The following is a 15,585-nucleotide window of genomic DNA, read 5'->3' as shown; positions in this document are numbered from 1 at the left end:
GATGCTGGTCGACCTTGAGGAGCTGGTGGCTGGGAGTATGAAATTGAGTGACAGTGTTTCTTCTTCTTCTTCACTGGGAGTGTCAAATCAATCTTCTTCTTCGTGTTATTCTTCACTCTCCTCTCTCTGTTATTGTCACACATTGGCTGGGCAGGTTGCATTTTTTGGGTGTGTGAAATGAAGGCACAAGGGTGAAGTTGTGGTGAGGGGAGGGCAGGAAACTTTGGTGGCAAAAACAGAAAGACAGATTATTATCTGAACGGCAATAGATTGGGAAAAGGGGAAGTGCAACGAGACCTGGGTGTCCTTGTGCACCAGTCGCTGAAGGTAAGCATGCAGGTGCAGCAGGCGGTTAAGAAGGCAAATGGTATGTTGGCCTTCATAGCGAGAGGATTCGAGTACAGGAGCAAGGATGTCTTGCTGCAGTTGTACAGGGCCTTGGTGAGACAACACCTTGAGTATTGTGTGCAGTTTTGGTCACCTTATCTGAGGAAGGATGTTCTTGCCATGGAGAGAGTGCAGCGAAGATTCACCAGACTGATACCTGGGATGGCAGGAGAGATTGGGTCGATTAGGCTTATATTCGCTAGAGTTTAGAAGAATGAGAGGGGATCTCATTGAAACTTATAAAATTCTAACAGGACTAGACAGACTAGATGCAGGAAGGATGTTCCCGATGGCGGGGGAGTCCAGAACCAGGGGTCATAGTCTAAGGATAAGGGGTAAGCCATTTAGGACTGAACTGAGGAGGAATTTCTTCACCCAGAGAGTGGTGAACCTGTGGAATTCTCTGCCACACAGGGCAGTTGAGGCCAATTCATTAAATATATTCATGAAGGAGTTGGATATATTTCTTGAGGTTAAAGGGATCAAGGGATATGGGGAGAAAGCAGGGACAGGGTACTGAATTTGGATGATCAGCCATGATCTCATTAAATGGCGGAGCAGGCACGAGGGGCCGAATGGCCTACTCCTGCTCCTATCTTCTATGTTTCTATGAAACAAGAGGTGCTTGCGAGAAGAAGGATAACGTATGAGGATACCAGCATCTTGTATCCTTTCAGCCCCGCAGTTGGCAAAGGGCTCAGCCATGCCCCTGACAAGAATGGCCAGCACCATCTCCTCCAAGGGGGTGAGGTGAAACTAGGAATGGGAGTTGTGCCTCACGTTTGGTACAGATTGTTGGTAGGTGAGTGAGGGAGTGGGGTTGTGCACTGGGCAGTGTGCGAGGCTAGTGGTGCAGTTGGTAAGAGATGGCTTTTGAAGATGCATTCACTGACCTTGACCAGTGGCCTGAGGTCATGAAGCTTCTTTGGGCACCGGAGCCAGGTGGTCGGGGCGACACTGCTGGAACTGACGGCCTCACATCGTTCTTCCTGGAGGGTCTCCTTGTCCCTGTGGGTAGAGGACCTCTCTTGCAGTGTTGATCCCCCTGCACAAAGCTGGAGTGCTGTGTGTGAGACTCTGGGTGCCCATTCCCTGGCTTGATGAGCCAGTTGTGTATGTGCTGAAGCACTATTCCCATTATTATAAGTGCAGAAAGGAATTCAGCTTTAAGAGCTGAAGACTCCCATTTGGAATTCATTTTAATGTTCATTTTTTTTTCAGAAGGCAGTTGAGCTTTAAGGGCTAAAAACTGTCTATTTTTACATCATTTTTATTTTTTTCATTTCAAAAGGCAGTGCTTGTTTAAGAGAGTGAACTGATTTCTGAAATGACATCCTGGCTTTCAGAGCAGGCTGTTCTAGCTGCAATAAGAACATAAGAACATAAGAAATAGGAGCAAGAGTAGGCCATTTGGCCCCTCGAGGCTGCTCTGCCATTCAATAAACTCAATTTCTCCTCATAGGACAATCCCCCCATCCCAGGAATCAGTCTGGTGAACCTTTGTTGCACTCCCTCTATGGCAAGTACATCCTTCCTTAGGTAAGGAGACCAAAACTGTACACAATACACCAGGTGTAGTCTCACCAGGGCCCTATATAATTGCAGTAAGACGTCTTTACTCTTATACTCAAATCCTCTTGTAATAAAGGCCAACATAACATTTGCTTTCCTAATTGCTTACTGTACCTGTGTATTAACTTTCAGCAATTTGTGTACAAGGACACCCAGGTCCCTCTGAACACCAACATTTCACAATCTCTCACCATTTAAAAAATACTCTGCTTTTCTATTTTTCCTACCAAAGTGGATAACCTCACATTTCTCCACATTATATTCCATTTGCCATGTTCTTGCCCACTCACTTAACCTGTCTATATCCCCTTGTCGCCTCTTTGCATCCTCTTCACAACTTACATTCCCACCTAGCTTTGTATCATCAGCAAACTTGGATATATTACATTTGGTCCCCTCATCCAAATCATTGATATAGATTGTGAATAGCTGAGGCCCAAGCACTGATCCTTGCAGCACTCCACTAGTTACAGCCTGCCAACCCATAAATGACCCATTTATCCCTACTCTCTTTTCTGTCCGTTAACCAATTCTCAATCCATGTTCGTACATTACCCCCAATCCCATGAGCCCTAATTTTGTTTAATAACTTCTTGTGTGGCACCTTATCGAATGCCTTCTGAAAATCCAAATACACCACATCCACTGGTTCCCCCTTATCCTGTCAGTTACAACCTCAAAAAACTCTTTAACAGGTTTGTCAAACATGATTTCCCTTTCATAAATCTGTGTTGACTCTGCCCAATCCTATTATTATTTTCTAAGTGCCCTGTTACCACGTCCTTAATAATAGATTCTAGCATTTTCCCTTCTACTGATGTCAGTACAACTAGTACCAGTTCCCTACTAATGACGCGCGGCCACGCTATATTGGGGCCTCCTGCTGGAACGAACGCCACCAGGACGGCATTGCGCGGTGAGTTAATCGCTGGTCTAATGCTAATTAGTCCCCAGTGCCAATTTTTCGGTCCTGCCAGCGCCACCATTTTCAGCGGCAGTTAACATCCGCCTGCGGTGGCACCGGCAGCTTTTGTGGCATTCACAAACTCCTAGGCCATGACCTTGTATTGCCATGTTTTTGGTGCAGAAACCTTACTGCAAGTCCTCAAATAATTAAAAGCAAAGATGCCACTTTTAGCAAACTATATGTATTTTAATTAGAAATATCTCCCTCCAATTTGATTCAAAGTTTGGTGCAGTACACTGTTACATGATAGCTCTAACTGTTCAGACTTTAGTGTAGGTTATGCTTTTGCCCCTTAAAAAGTGGATCCAACTGTAATATCAATAATTTCTGTTACTAGTGTACATTAATACAGGGGTGACTAGGCAGCCAGAGATACTTACATTATAATCACTGGAACCAGAAGAGGTATATTCTCCAAAATATATTCTTAGCATCTAAAAAGGTTGCCTCTGTGTAAATATCAGTATTCAGTTAGGTTCTGTTACCGTTTATGTTCCTGACAGGTCGCTCCCAATATTCACACCTTGGACACCAGAAAAGCTGGCACTGCTTTCCCATAGTTCCCTGCTACGATATTACAGGTTGGAAACTTGTTTTGCTGCTTTGCTGTGATAAAAGGCAAACTCTTTCTTAAAATCAGCATTGTAATTTATTGGAAGACATGTGTATTGATAGATTGTTAACTTTATAACCAGTTGTGCAGAGATGTCGTCATTGGATAAATGAATATTTAAATGGCATTCCTTGCTTATCCTTTCCTTTGTTTTCCTTGTTGAGGACATTTTTCTTCCTTTCTTGGTTTCCCTGCAGTATGTGTTATTGTTTTATTTTTACCTTCTTCCTGTTTGCTCCCTCGTTTCTGAGGGTGGTGCCACCTGCTGGCGTGAGGGTCCATGGGCATTGTTAACTCTCCAGTACTTCACCCACGTGGCCATTCTTCATGTGTGACCTTGGACAGTGTGTATCGCCATGCTGTTCTGCCATAGTGAATCTGTGAGGCTGGAACCTGCCCTCACCTTGTCACCCAGGCACACACATGTTCCGGATAGGGTTATTGGACGCCACGTGATTGCAATTCTTTAACATTATGGGGGTCATTTTGAATTTGCGTGACTTCAATGGAAATAAAAATTGGGAGAGATATATAATGGCTGTTGAATCAATATTGCCTGTTTTACACTATTGTCAAATGTCAAAATAACCCCTGTGCTAGATTATTTCTGTATGCAAACCAATCAAAGTGAATTCTGGTTAAAAAGCCTATAAGTTCTCAGGTGATCAATGGTCATGATTGTAAGATGTTCTCACCATTTTTCTTTCTGACATTGGAATCCTGGGATAGGACCACAGGCAGCACCTAAACAGTGAGTGCCCTGGCCAATATTTATCCCTCAACCTACATCACTAAAAACAAATCTGGTCATTATGACATTGCTGTTTGTGGGACTTTGTGTGCAAATTGGCTGCCGCGTTTCTTACATTACAACAGTGACTGCACTTCAAGAGAGCTTCATTGGCTGTAAAGTGCTTTGGAATGTCCTGAGTTTGTGAAAGGTGCTAAATATTTACAAGTCTGTCTCTTTCTTTCTTTCTTATCCTGCTGGGATCAGGGTGAGATCAACTGATTTCAGTGGGTGAAAAACCTTAGGTTTATTAGGTAAGATTATTATCAAACTATAGAAATTATAATGAACATAAGAACATAAGAAATAGGAGCAGGAATAGGTCACTTGGCCCCTCGAGCCTGCTCTGCCATTCAATAAGATCATGGCTGATCTTGGGCTCAAAGCCAATTCCCAGCCCGCTCCCCATAACCCTTCACTTCCTTATCTTGCAAAAATCTGTCTATCTCCACCTTAAACATATTTAATGACCCAGCCTCCACGGCTCTCTGGGGCAGAGAATTCCACAGATTTATGACCCTCTGAGAGAAGAAATTCCTCCTCATCTCAGTTCTAAAAGGGTGACACTTTATTCTGAAACTATGACCCTGAGTTCTAGATTTCTCCACGAGGGGAAACATCCTCTCTGCATTTACCTTGTCAAGCTCCCTCAGTATCTTATATGTTTCAATAAGATCACCTCTCAATCTTCTAAATTCCAATGAGTATAGGCCCAAACTGCTCAACCTTTCTTCATAAGTCAACCCCCTCATCTCTGGAATTAACCTAGTGAATCGTCTCGGAACTGCCTCCAATGCAAGTATACCCTTCCTTCAATAAGGAGACTAAAACTGTACGCAGTACTCAAGGTGTGGTCTCACCAATACCCTGTATAGTTGTAGCAGGACTTGCCTGCTTTTATACTCCAACCCCCTTGCAATAAAGGCCAACATTCCATTTGACTTTTTGATTACTTGCTCATAATAGAACATTCTGAATGTGGGCGGGGATCTAACGGGTCAGAACAAACATTTTTGAACAGTTCTCTTTTTTTACCCAAATCATCTGCGGCCATGAGGGAGAATCATGTGATACCAGTTAGCACTCAATTTAAGTGGAGAAAATAAGACATTCTGTATGAGCGAGTGCCTCATATAAATAAAGGAGCATGAAACGGTGTGCAATTTGAAAGTGTGATATGATAACAAAGTAAATTTAAATTGGGGACTGTTATCTTTCACAGAGCTGAAATTAGAGAAGAAGGTTTCAGTTACAGTCAATAGCAACACTTTTGCCAGTAGAACATTTGACAATTAATCTTAAGTCACTATTTTCCACACAGCTTGTGCAATGACATTTCTGGCTCTCTCACAGATCAGGAACAGCAGTCGTTCCAGAAAGCTACAACTCTTCTTTTATAGTGGTTGTCAAATCAGTAAGTACATTATTTTTCACAATCTTTTAGCATTATATAATGACCCAGAAATTCGGGTCTCCACGGGTGAGTACACATGGGGTACTCACCCGTAAGCCCAATGGAAGTGCCGGTTTCGTGCATGCACTGCGCATGCGCGGGAAACCGGCACTTCCGTTCCCCTGAAAGAAGGGGTTCAGAAGTCAAATGCGTGCGCAGGAGAGGCAGCACGTGCGCATCGAACTTACGTTTTTTTTGCAGGTTTTCCCAGGAGGGTAAGTCTCCAGAAGTTAGACATGTAAAAAGCAGCTGCAAGGCCTGCTTTTTACAAGGTAAGTGGTGAATTAATTAAAATTAAAACATTTTTTCCACAGGTTTATTATTTTTAAATACTTTAAAGAAAGGTAAGTTTATTTTTAGCCCCGTTAGAAAATGTAATTAATTTTTTCAAAAATTTAAATTATTGTTTAAAATAGTAATTTCATGTAATTTATAGTTTATTTTAAAAATGTGACTTTTTAAAAAAATTATTTGAAGATTTAGTGATGTTCTGGGGCTTGTAGTATTTATAAGTTTGACAGCACTTCCTGTCAAACTTATGAATGAAGCATTCCCTGCTACCATTGGCTCTCCATGGCCCACGTGATCCCAGGGGATGCATCAAACTAACTGCGCCCCTGGGATACGCAAGCACTGCGCCCCGGCAGTTGGAGGAGGCCCAGGATCGGAATCCCACACGGGCCTACAGCTCAACGGCTGGCGCGGTAGGTAAGTGCAGGTCGAAGCCCCCGACCCAAATTTCTGGGCCATTATAATCTACAATGTCATATCAGGCAAAATGATTAGGGTTTGAAGAAATTCGGGTGGTTTTCCCCACCCGTTAGTGCCATGAAATGCCGAAAAACTGGCGGCCGGCGCTTTTCCACCAACTGGTGGCGGGTACCGCAGCGGCCGCCATTTTTGGCAGGTCATCTGCGCTGCCATTAACAGCTATCGGCGAGAGTATTTTAATGAGGTGGAGTGTGATGTCAATTGGCATGCAACGCCGAGTTGACGCCAGCTAATCCATTTTGGAGTTCTCCGCTGGCATTGCTGCCCGCGCTAATTCATGCCAGAATTTGCTGGCGCTAACAGGTTGTTCAGCGGTGTTAACGGCCATGAGGAGTCTGGCAGGACTTATGAGGATGGATGCTGGAACTTCAAACACCTCCTTTGCGAAGGTTCTTCTTCTAAACTTTAATTTTTTGCTCATCAGTGGCGGCGGGGGTCGAGGGTGGGAGTTGCATTTTCTGGTAGTTTTCCGAGAGGCCGAGTGTTTGTTGGTCAGTAAATCAATGGATGAACTCCATTGCAACTATTGAAAATGATCTGCGATAAAATCTCTTTTATCTGTGTAATACCCACTGGAAATGTTATATACGCTAAGTATGGTTATCAATCTTTAACTTAGACACTGTATTATCATTGTTATAAATCCCTGGGTTAAAGTTGCCCATGTGAAGGTACGGCAAGAACTTTTAAGGACACAATGGCCTAGAAATTAGGTATAGCCCCGCCAGGTCTTTAGCGCCCGAAATTTAGCGCTCGGCCGGATTCCCGTAGCGCCCGCCTGAAATTCAGTTGCGCCGCCCCAACACGGAGGCGGGCGCTATTGGAGGGTTTGGCTGCCTCGTTTGGGGCGAAGAATGTCAGTTTCAGGCGTCCAGCTGCCGCTGCGGCACCCGATGCGGTGCGGCAGGCTGGGGTACTGCAGGCCTCCTCCTTCTCTTAAGGAGGAGCTGCCTGCAGCCGTGAGATCGCCGCTGGATTCCCCCGGCAAATGAGCCCGGCACCACGGAGAAGTGCCGGGCTCGCGGGAGTGACACACCAATGCCGCAGGGGGGTGGTGCAGGAGTCCGGGGAGGGAGGTGCGGCCAGGCGGCCGCCGGGAAAGCGGCCGGCCGCCCCTCCACCTTTATGCGCCGGCCTCTCGGAGCTGCAAGGCACCGTTTTGCAAACGCTGTTTGCGGCCACCACGGGAGAGGCGGCCGCAACTGAATTTGGTGGTCGGACCGGAATTGCATTGGAACCGGGGCACTGCGCACACCGATGACATCATCGGTGCCGGCGCAGCGCTACCGGCTAACGTCGATTTTACGGACCAACTGAATTTCGGGCGTGAAAAAACTTCCGGCGCAAACCACTCTATAGCCCATAAGTGGGCGCAAATGCGACTGAATTTCTAGGTCAATGTGACTAAGAGCATACTTCCCATAATTCTGCACCAGTATCAACTGTTGCGGACAGTGAGGCTGGGCAGTCTCCAGGCAGAAACCCCAGGAGGAAGGGGTGGAGTTGGGTTTTTCGAGTGGGAAAAAAGGGAGCGACTGGAAGAGAAGAGGGCAGGAGCTCTGAAAAGAGGGCTCAGGAGGCAAATGGCTGCCGCATCCCGTCCCGGGCTTCCAAAATCGGCCGCCGCCCTTCGCATTAGTAGCACTGCATCCTGAACTGGCTGACTGCAAGTCACCAGTACCGGGGGATTGTCGTCTGAACCCAGATCTGCAAGGCAGAGGTCTGGGGAGAGCTGCTTGCCTCGTGCTGATGGGGAGCTACTTGGAAAAGCTGCAGAGAGAGAGAGAGAGAGAGTCACCAACTCCAGCTGCTGCTGTGAGCTCTGCATCCAGAACTCAAAGTGGGATTCAGTGATCGTGAAGAGAATTCAACGAAGGGGTTCGGAGTCGTAAGTCTTGCAGACATTATACATACCATGAGCTCCAACTTAAGCGCGCCAACGAAAGAGTGCACTCGAATTTGGACACAGGGACAGATTCTCCTTTGAATCCATGTAAATGGAGAATGTATGTTTATTATGTCTAGATTCATTCTAATGCATGCAAATGTCTAATTTAGTTCATTGACCTGTAATCTTCTTATACTGTCTGATGTTAAAACTATAAAGTAAGATAATTAGAATTAAGCCATTGTAGTAGTGATCTCCTTACTGGACTATAGAATACTGTCTACAACAGAGACCATATCTCACATATATCTAGAGAACCGTGAAGGGGTTACATCTGCATTCATGTCATAAACAAACAAAAAATCGGGTGGTACCTAATATTTTTGGAGCACGTATGACAACTGGTCAGGTCGCGAGAGGAAGTCCAAGGCGACCTTCGGCCTCCTTCTGACATTAGTGCTGCAAAGTGTGCGTTGCACTAGCAAATCACCGCCATGCTGATGATAATGAGCAGGCAGCACCAAAATGCCAGTATTGCCTGCGCTCTCTCAGCTGGCGGGCATTATCCTTGGCCGCCAATGTTGCCGGCAGGTTTCCAGCATTCCCCAATTTCTAGGCTAATATGTCTTTGCCTTTTTAATGAAAGTTGTTGTTGTATGACATATTTTCATCAGTACTCAAGCTTGTTTAGGTCCATTAAATTTCAAGTGTATGTTTTGCATTAAAAGTTTGAAATGATGCAATTATAAGCTGGATCAATGCTCCACCACAACATGCATGGGCAAAGCTGGATCACAAAAGCTGACAAGCTCACCCCATTGCATGTCTACCCTATGTTACCCCATCACCTCAAAAACACCTTTGACTTGATCACGCCTCTTAATAGGGGCCATCTTGCACATTTGGAGAGACATGTGAGGACTGATTTTGTGAGACCTAATTTTGTGAGTCAGGCAACAATGGATTGAGTTAGCCTGTGGTACAGGTTCACTTGTGTTGGCAGTTCACGGGGCAGGCTTGACTGAATTTTGTAATCGGAGTCCCTTCCCCTAATCTGAATAGGTTTATCACACAGGAAAACCTTGCCCAGATTACTTGGCCTGTAGCACAATTGGCTGGGGAGCACAGATCCAGTGAGGCAGCCACTCTTGAAGGCATATAGCTCACCATTAAAGGGATTATTCTGGCGGTGGCAGAGAAGTTCACTACTTGTTCACAATGGCACAGTGTAGATGTGGGCAACACTACTCCCTTTGCTGCTGATGGTTTGTAGGTCCTGCTGCATAAGCCTACCCTCCAGTAAAAGCACAGGTGCCAGCTGAATGGAGGGACATCACCGAGTCAATACAATCAATCAGTCAGCTCATATCTGGCTGCAAATGAGGAATAAGTTTTATGGTATCAGTAGTAAGGAGTAAGTATGCTTCCCTGTTGTGCATGCATTTCTAGTAGGGATGATCAACTGTGGCATGAACCTAGTCTGGGAATGCCTACACCCACTGGGAGATACCATTTAAAACACTGTACACAACCATTGCCCCATTTGCACACTCTTTCATTCTGCCTAAGCTACATGGTACATTTTTTTTGAAGGTGGAGGTGGAAGCTGAGAAACAGCAAACGATTGTAGGTTCAGACTGAGGCGGTTCTCTGCTGTCAGCTGATTTCTCAGTGGGGTCAGCAGCAAAACATGCAGAGGACAGCTCTGTTCTCCGAATAGTCATCCGCTCAGTATTTCTTCAAATGGACCATGTACAGCAGGCACCTCAAAGCACTGGAGAGGTACCACCAACGCTGCCTCCGCAAGATCCTGAAAATCCATTGGCAGGATAGACACACCAACGTCAGTGTTCTCGCGCAGGCCAACATCCCCAGCATCGAAGCTTTGACCACGCTCGATCAGCTCCGATGGACAGGTCACATTGTCCGCATGCCCGTACGAGACTCCCAAAACTAGCGCTCTACTTGGAGCTCCGACATGGCAAGAGAGCCCCAGGTGGGCAGAGGAAATGCTTTAAGGGCACCCTCAAAGCCTCCTTGAAAAAGTGTAACATCCCCACCGACACCTGGGAATCCCTGGCCCAACACCGCACAAAGTGGAGGAGAAGCATCCGGGAAGGCGCCGAACACCTCGAGTCTCTTCGCCGGGAGCAAGCGGAAGCCAAACGCAGGCAGCGCAAGGAGCGCACGTCAACCCAAGCACCCCACCCACCCACCCCTTCAACCACCGTCTGCCCCACCTGTGACAGAGACTGTAGGTCCTGCATTGGACTCATCAGTCACCTGTGAAACTCATTTTTAATGTGGAAGCAAGTCATTCTTGGTTCCGAGGGACTGCCTAAGAAGGATTTCTTCAAATAATGCAGCACACTGTGGAAGCTCCTGCTCCCAAGAGCTTCCTGCTCCCAAGTCTCTTCTGAGCAGAAGCTATTGGCTGTGCAAAAATGGGAGGAGATCTGGTGAGCACAATCTCCATCCATAATTCCAACCTGACACAACCACTCTTGCTCCTCCTGGCTCCACATTAAGGTAAGTTTAAAAAAAACGTACCTGCAGGCTTGTTCTGTGGCCTTTAAGGACCGCTGGTTAGGCTGCTGTAGAGGCATGCTGCTAATCAGTTTCGGAAATGGGTCCAGAAATGACCTACTCGCAGTAGCCTCATTTCAATACAGAACAGCAGCAGCAATATACAGGCAATATTCATGTTAATGAAATGAAAGGAGTCTGAGACATAGTGCAACACAGTCAGGGGACAGAACAGTATTGATGCGGAGAAAAATAATAAGAAAATCAAAGCAAGAGAAAGAAGCAAAAGATTTCTTGATTGTGGAGAAAATTGGTATATGTGCCCTGTAGAGAAAGGCCTCACTATGGAATGATGCTATAGCCGATATTGTTAGTATTTCACTGCACAAACAATACATATTTCACACAGATTCAAAAATAAAACAATTTATTCATGCTGTAATCTGGAAAGTTATCTTTTAAAAGGGACAAAAGATGTCCACACAATTAATAAAGCCTTTGAATTTTCAAATAATAAAAGAAAATCATTCATAACAAGGATAAGGAGATCGAGAATCAAATCTGGAGGATCAGTGCCCAGAGACCAGCCAACCACTGCCTGGACGCTGCCCTTGGATTTCTTCCACCACCACTTCAAGGTCTCCACCAGCAGAGTTGGCATGTCTGCAAGATCGATACTGGGCAGTGTCTACATTGTCATGGTGACAGGCTTCCTGGGTCAGTGCTGAGTACCGAACTCTCAGATCTGTCTGATATTAAGCCCGTCTTCGGGACTGGCGGAATCCAGATTTTAAGGTGAAAATTGACTTTAGCCAGTAATGTCAAATGTGTGTTATCGATTTGGCCACTTGTTAAATGAAAATAAAAGTCGGGAGAGGTGTTTAATGGGTGGCCAAGCTGATATCACATGTGAGGTCGTTAAATTTCTTCCTCCACTGTGTGTGGGTCCTGGGGACCACAGTGCTGCCCGAGACATGCTGCGCTACCTCCATCCACATGGTGCTGAAGACTTGTGGCGATGGCCTCCTGCCACTTGTCAGGTAGAGCACCGCCCTCCGTATCTCCACAGCGAAAACCAATGCCTCCAATGCTTCATCGGAGAATCTGCGGGCTATCTCCTTGGGGCGTGGACCTGCCATGAGCACACCTGGTTGAGTCCTCCGGCTCCTTCTCCTTGGCCTTCTGCTGCTTGCTGAGACAGCTGCACAGCCAGCAATGCTGAGAATGAGGTGCTGCAGCATCACTGAACCTTCCATTTAAGTAGTGAAAAAAGCCAGTGGCAATCATGACTTGCGATTAGACTGCACCTGATATTGGTCCACCCTTTGTGTGTAAAGCTAATGAGCTTGGGTTTTAAGACTTGATTTAGGACTCCAATCATTTATTGAGCAGTGAGCATGAATTTTGCTTGCAGTCTAAAGCATTTGCGCCTGGCGTTAATTCTCCAACTTTTCTACTGAGACCGCCCATTCCTTTGCTGTAACGAATGGGGTGGTATTAAAACCTATTGCAAATGTTCTGGTGCTGTACAAAATGTTGTTACTCGGTGGCGATTACTGGTGACGAGCTGTCCCAGTTTACATAACGTGCTGACTGGAGTATTAAGCTGCTTTTATTCCCAGTTACAACTGGATTGCAGCTGGTGGCCTCCTGCCACCTGGCACTAATTGGGTTGTTAGCTCATTGCCAACCCAAAGTTGTGTTTTTATGATTCTGCAGACGAGCACTCTCATTATAACATCAAAAAATTAATTTTCCATTTGTAAATGTAACTGCAAAACTAAAATAATCAATAACAGTGTATACTTACTGCTATAAAAATATAAGCCCTGAACATCCGTAATGGGATGTATCCTAGCGTGAGTGCTGGGGTTGGGCCCATTGGGAATCTCTGCCGTTGAACCTGGTGGACTTTCTCTAATTTGCCTGCCAATGACGGGCGTCTGATCCATTAGGGGTGTGTCCGACTGAAAGTCCAGCTGAAGAGTGCCAGGCTTTCTTTTTCAGGGTCCAAGCCACAATCCCAGCCTGGACCCCAGGTGGGCCTCCATCTGCCTCTCAGAGGGTAGGAACGCGTGGTTTGACTTCCAACAACCATATGCTCGGCCAAGGCCTCAGAACTCTCAGTGTAGGGGTGCCCTGGCCATGCTCCTCATCCCCTATGGTGGACAGAAGCTACACCCGCAAAAGGCTGTCCCAGCAATTTCAACAAAAGTACAGGACCCAACATAACCAGATCCCGGACTAGTTTCTGGCCTTTTTGGCAGACTCCCACCCAAGTTAGGGCAGGAGTACGGATTTGCAGCCCACACAGTAATTTCATGGCTAACATAGGATCAAACAATCAAGCAGGTTTAATTTCCTTTATGTGCTATTTCAGAACATTGGCTAATGAGTTTGTATTAAAAACAGGAATTCAATGTGAACATGATAAGCAATGCACTAAAAATATTGCAGAAATGAAATTTAAATACCTCAGTTTTTTCCTAATGAGAATGATCTAATTAACACACCAGTCCCTCTGGTACCTATGAATCATGAGGCATTTGTCACCAATAACACAGGTTAGTTTTCTCCATAATGCTCATACATCATTTAGCATTACCACTGTTTATCTATTTCCTGTTCATATTTTATCAGGGCCGATGTGACGTAGTGACAAATCTCAGAATGGATCGACGCAGAAATGATCAGTCCCAGCGGTCACAGCAAACAAAATGCGCTATGCTCCTGAAGGACTTTCCCACGCTGAGCTTGTTGGAGGAGAAAACAAAACTCATAGAAAAATCTCCACAGAGTAAGAGGCTTTGTGTATGAATGGTTGACAAGATCATTTCAGAGCACCCCTGGCTCACTGAGTTGATCTATTGAGTGACCCGTAAAGTCCCAGCTTTTATCCTCAGTCTGTGTTAAGTTAGCTAATCTCAGCCAGGGCAACAGCAGTGGATGGCACAATTGATCTCAGCCACTGGGTTAGATAGGAGAAAATGAACCAGGTTTTCCAATCCTCATTGATATTCAGTGATTCCCACTGCAAATGCCAAGTGAGGATAGGTTAAAGCTCAGCTGTGATGCTTCCTATGGCTGAATAGCTTGACAATGCTTGCTTTTCAAGGCCACACGTGAAAGTGGTCACTTGGGTAACCAGCACCTGTTAAACCATATTCCAGCAAGGAGTTAAACGTTTCATGAGGGGAGAGGGAAAATAAATAAATATTTAAATAAAATGCTCCTATGTGGTTCCTTGGTGGAATATATTACTAATGAGCAGTGGTGTTAGATAGGATGGAGTTTTGCATCCTTCAGTATCATCTTGTTCAGTCGACTGGATTGGTGACCCTTTTTCAAAACAAAGGAAAGTCAGTGGGATGAACAGACTAGCAGTGCCTGCTTGACCTTTGTGACCTAAGAATGGCGAATAGCTTGTAGAGCAGGTGAGAGGTCTGAGGGGTCTGCAAGGTCAGAACTAGCAGAGGTGTGTGGGAACAAAGCTGAATTGTGGTCGAGTGGAAGGTGAGTGAAAGCCCAAGTGAGCATCACAAATCAAATGCACCATTTGAGACTGTACTGAGAGACAAGGGAAGAAGGTCCAACCATTAAGGGTTGGCATTCAAGGGGGATGCACCATAGAGCTGATGTTGAATTTCAATGAGTGTTTGATGGACTCTTTGCAGTTCAGATAGGTCATCATTTATTTGCACTTCAATATTACATTACAAAGTATTACATAGTATTTACAGCACAGAAACAGGCCATTCAGCCCAACAGGTCCATGCCAGTGTTTATGCTCCACACGAGCCTCCTCCCAACCCACTACTTCATCTAACCCCGTCAACATTCTATTCCTTTCTCCCTCGTGTTTATCTAGCTTCCCCTTTAATGCATCTATGTATTGTTCCCTCATTTCCAAAGGCTATATCTGTAAAGTCTGTGGGTTGTTTAGTTAATTAATGCACAGACTCCAAGAGTAACTTAAAACAGGACTTTACTATTCGAAGGTCAGGGCGAATCTGCCAAATAATCCTGACACAGCACTTATATACCGGTGTGGTCACCGTCGGTATTACAGTATACAGAAGCCAACAAAGTAGTGCCACACCTAAAATAGTTCTCTTAAAGGTGAACGGTTACATACAATGGTTTTCTTAAAGGTAGACGGAGACATACACTACAATATCATTTATATGTGTTTAACAAATAACAGTGGCCCCAAAACAGAGCCAGTGATACACCATTCACCATATCTTTCCAGTCTGAGAAACTTCCCTTTACCCCCATCTTTTGCTTTCTCTCCACCAGCCATCTTTTTGGCCGCATTCCCCTCAAATCCTTGTGAGTTCACTTTTCTTTATGTCTCTTACGTCTACCTTATCAAATGTGTTTTGAAAATCCATATAAGCTATATCGACTGCATTTTGTTAATCTATCCTTTCTATAATTTCTTCAAAGAGTTCTGTAGGGTTGGTCAAGGAGGAGCTGTCTTTAGAAATCCATGCTGACTGGCCCTATCAACTCATGCTTTTCCAACTGCTTAGTAGGTTCATCCCATATTATGGACTTCAGTAGTTTACCAACAGCTGAGGTAAGATGAACTGAAATTTCTTGGCTTATCTCTGTC

The 15,585-nt window shown here is 45.2% G+C and overlaps 1 protein-coding gene across 2 annotated transcripts in view; it reads left to right on the top strand.

The window, feature by feature from the left end:
* Positions 1 to 15,585, top strand: part of LOC147123290 (uncharacterized) — a 277,352-nt gene that overhangs the window by 129,193 nt on the left and 132,574 nt on the right. For both annotated transcript variants that reach the window (XM_085970222.1, XM_085970227.1), the window contains 3 exons: positions 3,430 to 3,507; positions 5,683 to 5,743; positions 13,608 to 13,764. In XM_085970222.1, coding sequence (XP_085826348.1) covers positions 3,430 to 3,507; positions 5,683 to 5,743; positions 13,608 to 13,764 — 296 coding nt within the window. The remainder of the gene's footprint in view (positions 1 to 3,429; positions 3,508 to 5,682; positions 5,744 to 13,607; positions 13,765 to 15,585) is intronic.

The sequence above is a fragment of the Somniosus microcephalus genome, chromosome 2 (genome assembly GCF_052327205.1).
Source record: "Somniosus microcephalus isolate GS21.2 chromosome 2, FLI_Smic_1.0, whole genome shotgun sequence".
Taxonomy (NCBI): domain Eukaryota; kingdom Metazoa; phylum Chordata; class Chondrichthyes; order Squaliformes; family Somniosidae; genus Somniosus; species Somniosus microcephalus.
This window is presented reverse-complemented; position numbering and strand designations above follow the sequence as displayed.